The sequence below is a fragment of the Rhineura floridana genome, chromosome 4, assembly GCF_030035675.1.
Source record: "Rhineura floridana isolate rRhiFlo1 chromosome 4, rRhiFlo1.hap2, whole genome shotgun sequence".
Taxonomy (NCBI): Eukaryota; Metazoa; Chordata; class Lepidosauria; order Squamata; family Rhineuridae; genus Rhineura; species Rhineura floridana.
The window spans coordinates 99,293,962-99,311,386 of record NC_084483.1 but is presented as its reverse complement, the minus strand read 5'-3'; the positions used below and the strand labels follow the sequence as shown (position 1 = coordinate 99,311,386).

Genomic DNA, 17,425 nt, shown 5'->3' with positions numbered 1-17,425 from the left:
AAGGCCAGCCTATGAGATCATGCCATGACTGCAGAGTAGGCTGCGCGTCTGCTCCATCCCCATCCAGCAACCTGCCAAAACAGAAACAATCGTGAGCAGTTGGGTCGCGGACCTTCAGACTCACCCCCAGGGTGAATGTATTCCATGCGCCCCCTACTTCCACCTCCTAATGGCGTGCACCTGCATATACCAAAACCAAATGGACCGTCCCAGGTAGGCAATTCCACTGCTGGGTAGGCAAACCCCATTCCGGAGGAGCATGTCCCTCAAACCCCCATGGGTCTGCTCCCAGGCACTGCGACACTAGACTGAAACTTTATAAGGGAAGATCCCTCCCCCTGAATATCAGGCAACCAGGCCTGTAGCTTCAGGCCCAAAACACTATGACACCGTCATGGGGAAATGTCCAGTCCGGGTGGGGGGTAAAATAATGTGGACTAACTCTTGCACCCCTGGTCTGCCTGGAAGTCTGACCTGGCCCCCAAACACCCTCGCCCCCCATCCGGAAGGCTCCGAATTAAGTGTGAGGGCCACTACATGCAACTGCTGAGCTTTGAAGCATGATGGTCTCAGGGCACCTCTCTGATCAACCATCCCTGGCAGGTCAGGTGAACATGGAGGATGAGGATAAGGGGTATGGGGATGTGCATGGGCCAGCTGGCCAGCACCTGACATATCCCAAGACATCTGAATGGTCCTAAAGGCCCCCTGCCAGCCTACCTTGCGACACACTGACAGACAAGCTACACTCCTACCATGTGATGAATTCCAGCACGTGATTCATAGGAATAGGCCACACTTTGCATAGCCCCTGCCAGCCCCTAACTCCCAGGAATCCCCTCCTGCCCTCTGATAGCTGGTGAGCATGCTGGGGCAGCAGATAGGCATATGGCCATCTCTGACTCCCTTCCCCCATCTCCCAGTATGCGGTATGGGACTAGCTGAGTCGGTCCTTCCTCTAACTGAAACACCATTGACGCGCCGCCGGAAAGGAGGGGGCCACCACAGGTTGGCGCACAAGGCAGCCAAAAACTTTGAACTTGTGGTAAGGCTGTGAAATCCCTGTTATGGCACCATCACCCCCACCGTAGAAGGCCCCCAACACCTGAAGGGGAGGAAGCAAACACCTTCCCCAGCCCCTGAAAACTGCAGGATCCTGATCTGCAACAGTTCAAGCTTTTCCAGGGGAGCCTGCAGCCCTGGGTCCAAAAGTCAGTCTTCATACCCTGGAAGGTGAACACTGGGGCAGGATCTTCCCTTTCCCCAGCTGCCAAAGGAACCCCCCAGTTCATAGCTACGCTATAAACTGTGCCATCAGGTGCTAATATGCACCCAAAGTCTGCCCTACCCGTAAACTGTAAATCATGAAAGTAGTGCCCCACTGCTTCTGAGCCCTCTCGTCTCCAAGAAGGGGCTGAAGTGCTCCATGCAAGAATACAGCAGCCCCTAGGTAATGCTCTGCTGCATAGTTGACTTAACAGGCAAAACTCAGCAGCTCAAAATCCACCGTGTGTAACGGCCGGCAATGCAGGCAGATTAGCTGCCACACTTGCCCATAAGGCATCACTGAGTGACCCCACTTGTATGACGGATGGTGAATCAGGTAGACTTTGCCCACTGCCACTTTGGGCACTATACGGGGGGGGGCGCTGAGAGAGCAGAGGTAGGGGATGATGGGAAGGGGCCAATAACCCTGCCCAACTGTATGTCTTCATCAATTGTCCCCTGGACCAGTGCGTCCATAGGATCCGGAAAACCACATAATAAAGAAAAACCACATCATAAAATGAGTCCCCCCATAACTGGGCAGTCTGCAAGCAAGGTCCATAGCCCTCGAGCGTAGCTGGGAAGGGACACTTTTTCCGAGCAGCCTCTGCTGGGGGCTGCCCTGGCCCCACATATCCTTCTGGCTTGTTGTTGTGCCTTTAATAGCAGGTTCGTATTCAGCAGTTATTAGATGGCATGGAGTTAAGCAATGTCATCTTCTAATGTCTGCAGATCAAATGACCCTTAAAGGCACAGGACTAGAGGCCTGTAAAAAGGTGGGCACCTTATCTACAGACCAGTTTGTAAACTAGCTAAAGTGAAGATGCAAGCAAATGTGCAGCCTGCACGTGATTAATTCCATTATGTTTAAATAATTTACTCAGAGAAATATGAATTGGACCAATTCTATGCATACTTACTTATGAGAAAATCCCCAAGTGTCTCGTTACTTCTTCCCCTGGAAGGGTGCATGTGATTGCACACATACAGCAGAATCCTATGTGTGTTTACTCAGAATATCACAGATTAAATGGGTTTTAGGACAGAGGTTTATGGGACTTAACTGATGGAAAGGTTCATATATTTTTACCTGGGTTTGAAGAACGTATTTGGGGGGGGGGAGAAGCTTAACAGTGAAAACAGGGGGGATGAGTTCCCTTTGCATTTTGGAGTTGAGGTAGTTTTGGAGGTGAGGTTGCAGCACTAACTGGGGTCCCTACAGGCTCCTGCCGCCTCCCTTCTGTCTCCAGCTGCCCCCCACCCTCCTCAAAAAGCCCCTGCTCTTTGTAATTACATTGCATTGCTCCAATCCAAATGGCCGCTACGTTATGACAGAGCATCTTTCTAGGTTATTCTGCAAAAGAAGTGGCGGCCACAGGCAGCAGGAGGCTGAAATTTAAAGGAGGATTAAATTTAAAAGAGGATTAGACAAATTCATGGAGGACAGGGCTATCAATGGCTACTAGCCATGATGTCTGTGCTCTGCCACCCTAGTCAGAGGCAGTATGCTTCTGAAACCAGCTGCCGGAAGCCTCAGGAGAGGAGAGTGTTCCTGCACTTGGGTCCTGCTTGCGGGCTTCCCCCAGGCACCTGGTTGGCCACTGTGAGAACAGGATGCTGGACTAGATGGGCCACTGGCCTGATCCAGCAGGTTCTTCTTATGTTCTTAACCCATGGCTGCTAAGCTCTGGAGGAAACCAGGTTAGGGAAGGCTGACTTATAATCATAAGATCACCTAGCTTTTCATTTTCGTAAACTGTTGTGATACCTCAGTTTGGTTCTTCAGCTGAATCCCTTTTTAAACAGTATTGTCACCCATTGTATCACATTGATTCACCATTCTGTGCAGTGAATTAAATAGGAATTAAATGATTGACAACAAAAATAAGCAGCTGTTTTTTAAACAAAAACACTCAACTAAATTGTACTGAATGGTTTTGATGTTCAAACAAAAAATCAACCACCTGAATTCCCACTATCCAGGGATCTGCAGTTCTGACTCATTTAAACTTCAGATGCATTTTCCATCTCCACTGCATATTAACATATCCTCCTGCTAGGATACTTTGAAAAACATGGATTAAATGCTAGCTTGCTCTTTATAATTCCATGGGTAGATCAGGATAATGAAGCAGCTGCCTTTTTATGAACAGCCACAGAGAATCAACAGGACTAATCAAGTAGTTTGGGGGCCAAAATCTTTATTAACCTCGTTGCCATGCTTGAAATTCTCACTGATGCACAGGACGGTGCTTTCAAGATGCCAACCAAGTAATTAAAAAGAAGCTGGTAAATGTCCCTGGCTGGCACTCATTGCCTGATTAACAATCAAACAACAAAGCACTAGTTTAGATCTTATTTTACCGAGTGCAAGGGCTGAAAAAGACCTCTTGATGGTAACTGGGAAGATAAACCAAGAAGCCAACCAAGTAATTAAAAAGAAGCTGGTAAAGGTCCCTGGCAGGCACTCATTGCATGATTAAAAATCAAACAACAAAGCACTAGTTTAGATCTTATTCTACCGAGTGCAACTGAGAAGAATAGCATAAGCAGGCTGATCCTTTCTATGCTACTTAGAAGTAATTCTCCCCGTATTCAGTGGGCCTTATTTATTCTCTAAGTGTGCTTAGGAATGCAAGCATAAATCTTCCTTACACCACCTCGCCGCGGCTGAAAGTCCTCCTGCGCCTCGCCGCCGCTGGAAGTCCTCACGTGTCTCGTCGCAGCCGCAAGGCTGGCCCATCGCGGCCAGAAGGCCCCCCGCGTCCCGCCGCCGCCGCTGCCCCCGCAAGGCCGGCTCACCAAAGGCCCCGCCGTGGCCGGAAGGCCTCGCCCGCGCCGGGAGGCTCCCCGTGCCGCGCAGCAGCCGCCGCCACAAAGCCTCAGCCGCCAAAGGCCGGCTCACCAAAGGCCCCGCCGCGGCCGGAAGGCCTCGCCCGCGCCGGGAGGCCCCCCGCGCCGCGCAGCAGCCGCCGCCACAAAGCCTCAGCCGCCAAAATTCAAAGGAGGGTGGGAGGCTGGCAGAGCGGCCTTAAATGGCCTTCAGCCGCCCCGCCTCCTTCCTGTGTGTCACGATGGCGCGCCGGCGCGCCGCGTGCACGCCCGATGGCGGCCTGAGCTTCGGCTGTGGCCACAAACTCGCCCCTTTGCCCAGAAGTACCGGGCACGGAACGGGATTCTTGGGATCAGGGACATTGTTTTTCCTTATGATAATTCTGTAAAGTGAAATATATACTTTACTTGCAGCATAACTAACAAAAAATACTGGACACTTTTCAGTTTAAAACAGATTATAATAGAAATTGATGAGATTTTGTTCAGTCAACACTTTAAAGAGAATTGACCTAATTCTTTGATCATGGACTTATTTGCAGATTGGAAACACAGCTATCCTTTGGATTACTCACTTCTCCAACTTTTGCAAGAGAGTTTTGGTTCAAAAATATGCACACAAATGCTTCAATAGAAAAGCATATAAAACATATTTTAGGGGAAGAATTCATACAAAATGTGTACAGTGTAAATGCTAATGTTTCATCTTTTTTTAAAAAATCCACACACACACACAAAATGGATCATTGAATGCATGAGAAACTGACCTGGAACACAAATAGGATGATCTCTCCATCATGAGCAAGATATGCTTATAATAAAAAAGACTTGTTTTATGTCCATTTTCAAAGTGTAGATACTCCAGATGGTGCTGTTCTGAGGTGCAGAATTATGCACTTTTGGGGTGACACCAGCTCCGTGATAACAGTATTTTTCCCCACACACCCGAGGCATGCATTAATTAGCAGTGTTCTGCCTTCTGTTATATCTTACTACTTAATTAACAAATGCAGTGAGGAGAACTAGCAGCCATGGGCAATGACAATATGATAGTCAATGTAGCTTCAAAAGGAATGTTTTTGCACTTCATTTCAAAAATTGTTAATGTTAATCATTATAGTTTCACACTAGAGCAGCCACTTTTCCACCTAGCTATCACTACAAATGTGAGCGGCATGAATCACATGCTTAAAGTGAAGCATGAATGTGAGTGACATTCAATTCTATGAAGGCTCAATTAAGCTTTCATTTTAGGGAGGGAGGGCAAGGCTATATTTGTCTTCATCGTGAGTTCACTAAACATCAGCAATAACCTACATTGTATACAGTTGTGTAGAGTTGATGGTTATAGAGGCTGTACCTACCTACTTGAAAGAGGGGGAATATTTCACTAAAATTGAAAGGAAAAAAACAAAAATGTGGATATGGACATCAGCTTAGCCATCATGGTTGCCAGCAACATAGCCACTAAAGCCAGGTGGTTTGAAATAAATGGAAATTAATGTTTAGGTTGGAAGCAGATAATAGTTTTTTCAGGGATGAAGATAGTTGGATAGAGTCACTATTGCCAATAGGGAAGTAGTTCACTGTTCTGTTTTCTCATTATGTTATCGTTACACAAACTTGGTTCATTGCATTTCACATTTTGTTAAATTTGGTTGGTGTGGCAATTTGTGAAAATAATGTTACTGTTTTTGATTCTCCTGATGGTGGCACAGTGTTTAAAATCAGTGAGATTGTATCGGTAAAACTGTGGGAAGGGGTAGGGACGCATTACTGGTTTAAAATACAGACACTCCTGTTTGTTGAATATGGATATGCACATTATCCACAATTCACTGGTTTCTTCTGAAATACTGGGTTTTGATGTGGTATTTCCAAAACCAGCTTTGCTCTGACTTTAAAACTGTTCGAGTAGCGAATCCATTGTCTGCCCACTGCAAACCTACCCATGCCTACTTGGAAGTAAGCTGCATTGATTTCAGTGGGGCCTACTCCCTGGTCATTCATTGGTGATCACTCGTGGCCAAGTAAGATTGTCTTCCAAGGTAAGGTCTTTAACAGTGGGTCCTTAAGTGATTGTGGATGCCAATTCTGGATCCACACAGCCTCCCACAGTGAGGACATAGGTTTCCAGATGGAAGATAGTCACGATGAGGATTTGTTTGGTGTGCCTTCCGCTTAGCTTGTTTGTCCCGTTCGTCCTGTATTTGTGTTTCTTCAAAGTCCATAGCACCTTTGATAATGTCCGACCTCCATTTGGAACGTTCATGGGCCAAGACTTCCCAGTTCTCAATGTTCATGTTACATTTTTTTAGATTTGCTTTAAGAGCATCTTTAAAACTCTTCTGCTGTCCACCAATATTCTGTTTTCTATCCTTAAGTTAGAAGTAAAGTAGCTGCTTTGGAAGACTGTGATCAGGCATTCGAACAACATGGCCGGTCCAGCAAAGTTGATGTTGAAGGATCACTGTTTCAGCACTGGTAGTCTTTGCTTCTTCCAAAACACTAACATTAGTCCGTCTGTCTTCCCAAGTAATTTGCAGAATTTTTTTTAATTGTTTTTATTGATTTCATAGTAATTTAACATGAATAATATAATGATACAAAAAGACATCAATTTAACTTTAATACCCTCCCCCCTCCCCCCACTTTAGAGCCAATTCCTGTTTTGATTCGGTTTATGTGCTATGTTATGGAAAGTATATTGGTAAGTATTGGTATACAGGTGATTATTGTAGTGAATGAAAATTAAATACAATATTAACATGAGATGGTTTAAAATTGTAGGAGTATTATTATTCGTTTAGGAAAACCAGATAGTTTTTGCAGATGAAGAAAGCTGGGTATGTAGGTCTCGTTGTGAGGTGTATTCCATGTAGTTCCACCATACTGACGTGAACAATTCCGGTTTTGCAGCACCTCTTAGAAATCGAAGATGCAGCGTGATTTTGTCCAATATAGCTATCGTCCAGATTTTGTTGAACCAAATCTGCAAGTTAAGTCCATCTTGATTTTTCCAGTATTGTAATATTGTTAGTCTCGCTGCTATGAGTAGTTTACATAGCAGATGTTTTGATTTTAATGTTTTGTTTTCATCTTTGAATAAAGATAATAAAAATAGTTCCGGTGTTAAGTGTATTTTTTCTTTCGTAATGTTGTTAAGTTCGGTATGTACTGAAGTCCAAAATTTTTTGATCTGTGGGCAACTCCACCATAGGTGGAAGTATGTTCCTTTCTGATTGCATCCTCTCCAACATAAGGGAGATGTTGATGAAGATATATGAGAGAGTTGTACTGGTGTATAATACCATCTGTGAATTGTTTTCAGCATAGTTTCTTTATGTGCTGCAGAAATTGTTTTGCTGTGTTTAGAATGAAAGATTGAAGACCATTCAGATGTTTCTAGCTGATATCCCAGATATTTTTCCCATTGGTTTTTCAGACCTGTCAGTTTTCCCATATCAATTTCTAGTAATATTTTATATAGGTTAGAGACTATTCCTTTACCAGAGCAACCACTATCTAGTAATATTTTTTCAAATTGTGTGATATTTTTAGTAGCATATGTTTTGATTTGAGGGTCCTTTAGGGTAGTTTGTAATTGGTATGTATGTAACCAATCTAAGTTCCAAGATGGAATATCAATTTTTAGTTGTTGAATAGTGATTAGGTTACCTTGTGGGAAAAAATCTCTCAATCTAAAATAGTTTTTCTCCTCTCCTATTTCTATATATTTTTTCAAGAAGTCATCTCCTGCTTTCGGGTAAGCAGGTAAGGGAGTTAATGGGGAGTATATTGAAGATAATTTTAATTGCCATTGTTTCCAGATGGAGAATGTGGATTTTGTATATGGATTATTAATAGTTTTAATCCATGTGTGGGTGATTGGTAAGAAGGGTAGATTCCAAATCTTGCCTTTCGATAACATATTTTCTTCTAATCTAATCCAAGATTTTTTTGATTTCATTATGATGAAGCTAAGTTGGCAAAGTTGAAATGCTATGTAATATAAATGTAAATTCGGAAGACCCCAACCTCCAGAACTTGTGTGTGTGTAAAAGGATGTCATTGCTAGTCTTGGTCTTTTATTTTGAAAGATGAAGTTATTTATCATGGTTTGCCATTTGCGAATAGTGGTATGTGTAATAAGAAGAGGGAGTACTTGAAATAAATAAAGAAATCTGGGGATTATTTTCATGTGAACGGTCGCTATTCGGCCTAATATGGTTATATTGAGTTTTTTCCATTTATTGAGATCTAGTTTCATTTTTCGTATTAAAGGGTAATAATTAATATAAAACAGTTTTGATGTATTTTTGGGAATTAAAACTCCCAGGTATCTAAAAGCAGAGTTACATATATTAATTCCCAGTATTTTGCGGGTGGTCAATTGGTCTTGAGGGCCAACATGAAAAAACATTATAGAGGATTTGTTGAAATTTATTTTAAGACCAGATATTTCTGTAAATGTTTCAAGCATCAGTTTAAGTGCTGAGGCTGATTGTGATGGGTTTCCTAATATTAATGTCATGTCATCTGCATATAAATTTAATAGATGTTCTTCGTCAGTCGTATTAATTTTATATCCCTGTATTTGAGCATGTGAGCGTAATTTCATGGCTAGAGGTTCCAGAGCCAGAGCAAATAGTAATGGAGAGAGAGGACATCCTTGTTTCGTGCCTCTTTGTATTATTATGGGGTCAGAATCCAGATTATTAGTGCGAATTACTGCAGTGGTGATGTCATATAATCGATTAATCATGTTTAGTATCCTATTTCCTCATTTATATTTATCTAGTACTTTAATTAGGTAGTTCCAGTTTAAACAATCAAAGGCCTTGTATATATCTAAGGATAAGATACCTAATGGTTTTTTGTTTGTTTTGGCGTGATATATGATGTTAAGCAGTCTTCTGATGGGATCAGATATATGTCTTCCTTTAATGAATCCTGTTTGATCTACATGAACAAGATCAGTTATCATTGAATTGATTCTATTTGCTAATATAGAAGTAAATAATTTTTGATCTTGGTTAAGAAGATTTATTGGGCGGTAGGATTCCACTTTTGATTTATCTTTATTTGGTTTGGGTATAACTATTATACGGGATGTTTTCCAGGTGTCTGGGATAATTCCACCTGACCAAATATAATTAAATAATTGTGTGAGGTGTGGAGTTAATATATCTTTGAAGATTTTATAAAATGTGCTATTAAAGCCATCTGGTCCAGGTGCCTTATTGTGTTTGAGGTTTATGATTGCCATAGAAACCTCTTCTGTTATTATATCTTGGTTTAGAAGTGTTTTTTGAGCATCTGAAGGAGTGGGTGGGGAAAAGTCAAGGAGAAAATTTTGGAGTTCCTCTGTTTTAATAGGTGTGGTATTATATAGTTTGTTATAAAAATCCATGAAGCATTTATTAATTTCTTTAATATCAGAGGTTATGTTCTCTTGATGTGAAATTGTTGTAATCGTAGTAGCTGTATATTGTGATTTTAGAGCATGAGCTAGTAATCTGGAATGTTTATTTCCCCATTCATAGTATTTTTGTTTAGTATACCAGAGAGATTTGGCTATTTTCATAGAATCTATAGCTTCTAATTCTTTTTTTTTCTGTTGTAGTTCTCCTAATGTGGTGTCTGAATTATTTTGTTTATGCTGAGATTCTAATTTGTCCACTTCTTTTAATAATTGGGTTTTAATTGGATCGGTGTGACGTTTCTTTTTGGCCATTTCATTTATACAGTGACCTCTCATTGTTGCTTTCATTGCGTCCCATAAAATGTTCATTGTAATGTCAGGGGTAGTGTTGAATTCAAAATATTCTTTTAATTTTTCTTGTAGTATGTTAGTGACTGATCAATCAGTAGTAAGGGAAGAATCAAATCTCCATATTGAGTTGTATGGAGTGTATTTTAGGGTGTTTAAATTTACTCCTACTGCAGCATGATCTGATACCAATCTGGGGTATATTTCTGCTTTGGTGATATTAGTGAGGAGTGTTGAAGATACTAGGATGTAATCTAGTCTCGAGAAAGTTTTAAATCTGGGTGATTGATATGTGTAATCTTTGATATTAGTATTCATGTGGCGCCATGCATCTATTAACCCGTGTTTTTGTAGTAGAGACTGTATGGGAGATGATGTTTTTGCAAGCGATTTTGGTAGTCGTATGCTTTTGTCTAGTATAGGGTCACTGCATATGTTTAAATCCCCGCCTATAAGAACTTCACCTGAGGCGAATTTCTGAAGTTTTTTGAGTGTTTTAGATAGAAAATTTAGCTGATTAGTATTAGGAGAGTAAATTGAAGCTAGGGTGTAATTACGATTTTGTAGTGATCCTGAAAGGAATATATATCTGCCCTCTGGGTCTATTTGTTGTTTTTGAACCTGAAAATCTAAATTTTAGCAAAAATAATTCCTACTCCTCTTGAGTGATTTCCTCCCGTAGCTAAGAATTGCTTACCAAAATATTTATGTGGAAGAAGATGATGGTTAGGATTTGGTTTATATATTTCTTGAAGAAATATAATTGAGGGTTGTTGACTTTTGATGTAGTCTGAAACTCTCCGTCTTTTGATTACGTCTCCCATGCCCCTTACATTTAGAGTTAGTATTTTAAGTTCAGCCATTAGAGATAAGTACATTGATTGTTTTGATCACCTGAGTATACCAATATCCTTTATCTTTGTACCATTTCCATCTTAACATTTCTGTATTTAACCATATATTATAACATATATTGAATGTGTAGCTCTGAAAACCCCAAATAAAACATAACTTCCCCCCCAACATGTAACCCCCGTACCTGACTAATAAAAGACAGAGTAAGCTTACTCTGCTTACAGGTGTTGTCATTGACAGCCCTGTATTAGTCGGTCGAATTTCTGAGGTTTATTACCTCAGAGAAGAATAAGATAGTATAAATTTGAATAGTAGCAAATAGATAAAACTTTTAACTAAATAGCTCATTATGTTTCTGCCAACCCTGACCTGTGATAAATTGCACCAACTTAGCCTTTGTGCATGTTAGAAATTTGTGATTCAGTCCTTGAGAAATCTGTTTGTATGTTGATTCTTATAGTGATCCATCCGTGAATGTTCATTTCTTTCTTGTAGATGTGGATCTTAGTGCTCTGTGAGTAGTCATTGAGTTGCTGACTGTGTCCACTCTTGGACGTCTTCTGCGTCTCATGGTATGAGGGAAGGATTTCCAGTTGTCACAGTCAAGTAACATGTTGAACAGCTCATCTGATTCTGTTTCTTCTTCGTCCCACGGAGAGTTGATGTTGAATAGTGCCAGTAAATTTAGCATGTCTTTTTTAGTTGATGCTTTATGTTGAATGCCATCCATTTCTGTTATTAGCGCAAATGGGAAGCCCCACCGATATTTGATGCCTTCTTTTCTTAGTAGTTCTGTAGCAGGGCGAAATGCTTTACGTTTTTGCAGTGTTGCAGTGCTCAGGTCCTGTAGAAATAAGACGGGGCTGCCTTCGAATTCGATTTGATTTTTTGTACATGCAATTTTAAGCAGTTCTTCTTTTTTTGCAAAATTATAAAATGCAATTATAATGTCTCTAGGAGGGGCATTATTTTTTGGGCGAGGACCCAGACTTCTGTGTGCGCGTTCTATGTCTGATGCAATAATGCCTGCTTCTGGCATGGTTGCTGACCACCAAGATATTAAAACCTGAATAATATTTTTATTATCAGTCCATTCCTTAATCCCACGCACTCTTAAATTCCGGCGACGACTTCAATTTTCCTGGTCATCGACGCTGGTTAATATTTCTTTTTGATTGCGAATAATGTGTTTGATCACCTCTGTGTGTTGAGTGCCTAAATCTAAGGCCTGATCTGCAGTTTTAGCAACGTCGGCCATTTTGGTTGCCAGGGATGAGATTTTTTCATCTAAGATCTTAAAGCTATCGTCCCATTTTTGAAACAGTGAACTTTGTAAGGAGGCAATTTGCATAGAGAGGAGGCTTGTAGCTGGGTCTTGCTCTGAATCAGGGATTAAGGGCTGCATTAACTCACTTTTTGATGATGTTGATGTTTTCGCTGCCATTTTAATGTTTTCGGGTTGCTTTGATTCACGATGTGTCCAGTGAGAGGTTGTTTTGTCAAGATGAGAAGTACTGCTGTTGATCTAACTCTGCAGGAGGTATTCCTGGTTCCGTCAGATATTTTTAAGAGGAGTTTTGTAATTTGTGTCAAGGCTTTTTCGAAGAAAAGGCTGCAGGGTTAGCAGAGCTCACAGCTTACCCTGTTGCTCCGATGGTCGCCACCTGGTGGATCCTAATTTGCAGAATTTTCCGGAGGCAGCATTGGTGGAATCTTTCAAGAAGTTGGGAGTGGCGTTTATAAATGGTCCATGTTTCACAGGCATACAGTAAGGTCAGTAGTACAATGGCTTTGGAAATAAGCATTTTGGTCTCCCTGCGAATATCCCGATCCTCAAACGCTCTACACTCAGATGATGTTGAATTTCAGCATCGATGTCAGCTTTTTCAGAGAGGTGGCTGCCAAGATAGGGGAAGTGATCAACGTTCTCCAGCGTCACACCATTAAGCTGGATTGATGGTGCTACAGAGGGACTAGTTCACACGTGTTGATGAAGCACTTTGGTTTTTTTAATATTAAGTGAGAGCCCAAGCTTTCCATATGCTTCTGCAAAGACATTTAGGATAGTTTGAAGATATTTCTCTGAATGTGCAGAGACTACATTATCATCAGCATATTGAAGTTCTACAGCAGAGGTTGACATTACCTTACTTTTTGCTTTCAGCCTACTGAGATTAAAAAGCTTTCCATCTGTTCGATATATGATTTCTACACCAGTAGGAAGTTTCCCCTCAATAAGGTGTAGAATCATAGCAATGAAGATAGCAAATAAGGTAGGTAAGTGGTAAGTGGGTTAGAATTGCAAGTGTTGTTCATTTTAAATTGGGGGTGGGAGATCCATGCTCATCTCTGCCCATCAATCTCTGTAAACAAGAATGGGGATCTGTCTACTCTCACTCACTTTGATTATTTAAAGTGCCAACACCAGGAGAAACAACAAGAAAATGATTTCCAGGGGGTTGAGTTGCGGGAATAAAAGGTCCTTCAATAGTAGCTGGGGTAAGAGGAGTGGAGAAACCAGGCACAGAGAGAGGGCAGCTGGAGACACCTGGATTTGCAAAACAGAATTGAAACACAGTGAGAAAAAACCCCAGCTGCATTTTAAGCTTGTAATGTGCACATAGCCATTGTTAGGTGAGCCTGAAGGCTGAAGGTGGCCTGTTAATTTGTTAGTCATTGTAAATTGATTCTGAGCAAGCAGCTCAGTGGAATCAGGAAATTGTTTTGACTGCCTCCCCATCCCTCCTGATAAGGTCAGTTCAGTTAAAGTCATGTCTGTGCCTGAGTGTATCCCTGAAAGACAGCCTCTCACAGCATCAATATTTTGATGTGTATTTTCTCTGTTGAAACTGCAATACTCCCTGCCATGCCTAGTACTAGTACATAAAAATGAAGATAATGGCTGCCATCAACATAAAACAGAGTTGAATGGAATACACATTTCACCCCATCTGATCTGACGGTAACTCCAGAACAATGACAATGAACAGAGTAACATTAGTATAAAAAAGGTAAAGGTGTCCCCGCACTTATAGTCTCGTGACGTTTACAAGGCAGACCGTATATATGGGGTGGGATTGCCAGTTCCTTCCCCGGCCTTTCTTTACCCCCCAGCATATGCCGGGTACTTATTTTACCAACCACGGATGGATGGAAGGCTGAGTGGACCTCGACCCCTTTTACCGGAGATTCAACTTCCTCCTTCCATTGGAATCGAACTCCGGCCGTGAGCAGAGCTTCAGCTGCATTACCGCCACTTACCACTCTGTGCCACAGAGGATGCTAATGTTAGTATAAGCAATCATAATTAAATATGTCCTGGATTTGAAAAGAGTGTCGGTAATTTAGTTGGATTTTTTTTAAAAAAATGATATCGATAAAGATCACTTGTGATCACATGAAAACCAGTGGGGTCTCTTTGTAGGCGAATGAGCGAACTGCTGCAGAGCTCCCATTCATGTTTGATTACTGCAAAGTCCTCTGCCATCCCTAACTGCCAATTGTTTAAACAGCCCAGCAAAAAAGTAACTACAAATTTTGCTTTACCACATCACCTTCAGCTCACTTAAGAAACTATGCCTGTCTCTAGTTTTAGGGCCCCTTCAGATGTTCTTTTTATTTTGGATCATGAATTGTGCTCATGATGGCATTGGAGCAGTTATATGCGATCCTATTTTCAATACTCATTGCAGTTGCAGAAGTTGTGGGGTGGATGTACTGCTCCATTTCCTGCTGAAAACTAACTTTCCATGCCACAAATGTTCTGTTCGTTTTTTTGTTCCACTTTTGTTGCACTATATAGCACAAGAGTGCCCCTTCAGATGGCAATCATGTTTTTCATTGGCGAAACTTCACAGAACAACTAATAAAGCGGAATGATGTATTGGCAGTCCAGTATAAATCCACCACTAATGCACTATTATTGCTTCAATGGTGTGGGCCCCATCTGCACTATACATTTAAAGCAGTGTTGTATCACTTTAAAGAGTCATGGCTTCCCCCAAAGAATCCTACAGACTGTATTTTCTTAAGGGTGTTGAGTTGTTGGGAGACCCCTCTTCCCCCACAGAGCTACTGTTCTCAGACTGGCTTAACAATCAATTCCTCTTCCCAGGGAACTCTGAGAATTGTAGCTCTGTGAGGGGAATCAGGGTGTCCAGCAACTCTCAGCAACCTCAACAAACTACAATTCCCAGGATTCTTTTGGGGAAGCCATGACTGTTTGAAGAGCTTTAAATGTATAGTGCAGAATACACCTGCAAAAACAAACCACAGCAACAAACACAGTCTGGAGGAGCCCCCAGCTAAAGTTTAGATTTCACTCTAGATCAGTGGTTCCCAAACTTTCCCCCCCTCAGACCACTTGAAAATAGCTGGTGGTCAGACCACTTAATTATTTTTCTGCCTCTTGTAGCAATTCTAATGCACAGTGCTAGATGCTGTATGTTTTTTAATTGTACTTTTATTGCTTCTATTTTTTTGATTTTATAGTATTACAATTTGCATTCCATAGAAGGTCCCAGGTGCAGTCCCTGGCATCTCCAGATAGGGCAGGGAGAGATTCCTGCCTGAAACCTTTGAGGGCCACTGCTAGTCAGCGTAGACGATACTGAGCTAGATGGACCAATGGTTTGACTCAGTATAAGACAGTTTCCTATGTTCCTAAGAAATAAAAGAAGCAATAAAAATACAATTAAAATCAATACAGAGATGCCGCAGACCACCTGAATGAAGGTTGTGGTCCACGGGCCACAGTTTGGGAACTCCTGCTCTAGATAAAAAATGAAACAAAAGCTGGCTCTCATGATGCGGAACTAGAGTTAAGATGTAGTGGCTGCTTACTTTTCTATGAAACTAAAGTTGAAGTTGATTTTCCCAGTTTGTAGAGGCCTAACTCTGGGCTTCACTTAAATCATCTTTGGAAGTATAGCAAGTGAGGGAAACCAAATTAGTTCTTCCATAGTGCTTGCTGTTCTTGTGAATAATGTAAATAGAGCTGTGCAAACATATGTATATCACCAGATTGGCTATATGAAGGATTAGACTATTAGAGTTTGTCCTGGGGTTGCCAACTTTTGAACTGTACCTCTAGCTATGCCTGTAAAAATATCTTTATCTGCAGGAATGAACAGATAGTAACATTTAGCTCCATGCTGTCAAAATCTTTGCCTGCTAATTGCTACAGACCAAGACCCTGTTGAATGCATAGCTGCTGGACTGGTTCAAAAGTTGTCTTGAACAGCTAACCTCCCCCCCCCCATAGCTGGTCAGTCCACAGTCTACCATGAATGAGGATGCTTCTTACCCCTAAAAACCTTTGTCTGGAAATATTTTTCTTTTTGTTATTCTTATGTACTTCATTCCACAAATATATATAATTCAGTAAAGTGGCCTTAGTTTATTAGATAGCACATTTCCAAAGAATAGCATCCTTTTCTCTGTTACAAAGCAGATTGTGTGATAGTGTTTAATTAAAAACTGAAAGAAAAAATCGACAGTGCAAAATGACATTATATTTATGTGGTCTATCGTCTCTGTTCTTTATTCACTCAGTGTTTTGTTTGTTTTCCTACAAATACAATTTGTCAGTCTCTGGAAGATTTGAAATGTAGATTTCAGTTACACAGAGTTACAAAAAAGCATAGAACAGCAAATATTGTATAATCATGGTTTAGACCAGAAAATACTGTGCTGTCCTGCAGATAAGAGCGCTGTATAGCTAAGCGCCATTGCTTGTTCTTCAGAAAAAGATCCTCTGATGTGTTTAATGTGGCTTCTGCTTCTCTCTCCCCCCCCTTGCTTTCAGAACCCTGGAGCTGTTCAATCTGGAGTTTCTCACATGAATCAAGGATGAAATCCAGGCAACCACCAGGTAGCTTAGTTCTGATAGGTTGGGTATCAAACCTTAGATTCCCAACACCTCTGAAGAGATTTCCTCCTTCTCCTGACTCTTACGTAACATATATAATTATACACTTAGGGATACTGTATCCTTTGCTTAGGTATCTCTTGCTTCATAAACGATTGAAAAAAATATTTTACAAAGGAAAAAGACTTTTTCCCCCAGATGTCATTCAATATATTGCTATACCTTATACCATATTGATAATTATATACAAAACTTTTAAATTGTCTCTTAGAGATTCATGGAAGCATATAATAGAACTGTTTGAAAGTATCCCATTTAAAGGGTTTTTTAATTAAAAAAATCTTAGCTCATGTCAGTCTCTTGAATAAACTATGACTGCATGAAGAATATAATAGGAATTATTTGGAATGTCATTTAAGATTTAAGTATAAATGGTAATACTGTCCGTTTGTGGCTTAGTTGGGGAGCTCCAGCCCCAGGGATCTGGTGGAAATAGCAGCAGCAAAAGTTTTTATACAGTGGTGTAAGGCGATTTAGTGTACAGTGCTGATGGATACAGGCTTCTGCTGTTTTTCCTGCACTCTTCTTTTTTTCAACTGTGTTTTACTTTTGTTCTCCCGCTGTTCTTGGTTTTGCCTTCTAGATTCTCTGCCACTGTTTTCCTGCCTATTTTCCTTGTTTTCTTCTCTCTTTGGCTTTTTCCTTCTTTCCTCTCTGTTTCTTCTTCCTACAGTAAAAAGCAACAATACTTTACTAATAATACTACAGTTTGTTCAGGGGTTGTTGTTATTTGCTGTCCATTAAACTTTGCATTTCTAAGTCAAGAAGAA

The 17,425-nt window shown here is 41.0% G+C and overlaps 1 protein-coding gene and 1 long non-coding RNA gene across 3 annotated transcripts in view; one reads left to right on the top strand and one right to left on the bottom strand.

The window, feature by feature from the left end:
* The window catches only part of LOC133383317 (uncharacterized), a 29,447-nt gene that overhangs the window by 10,901 nt on the left and 1,121 nt on the right, over positions 1 to 17,425 (top strand). Inside the window, exon 2 of the long non-coding RNA XR_009762243.1 lies at positions 16,533 to 16,598. This is a non-coding gene — a long non-coding RNA (uncharacterized LOC133383317). The remainder of the gene's footprint in view (positions 1 to 16,532; positions 16,599 to 17,425) is intronic.
* The window catches only part of RSPO3 (R-spondin 3), a 107,750-nt gene continuing 106,447 nt past the window's right edge, over positions 16,123 to 17,425 (bottom strand). For both annotated transcript variants that reach the window (XM_061623792.1, XM_061623793.1), the window contains one exon: positions 16,123 to 17,322. In XM_061623792.1, the coding sequence (XP_061479776.1) occupies positions 17,129 to 17,322 (194 nt within the window). In that variant the 3' untranslated portion in view covers positions 16,123 to 17,128. The remainder of the gene's footprint in view (positions 17,323 to 17,425) is intronic.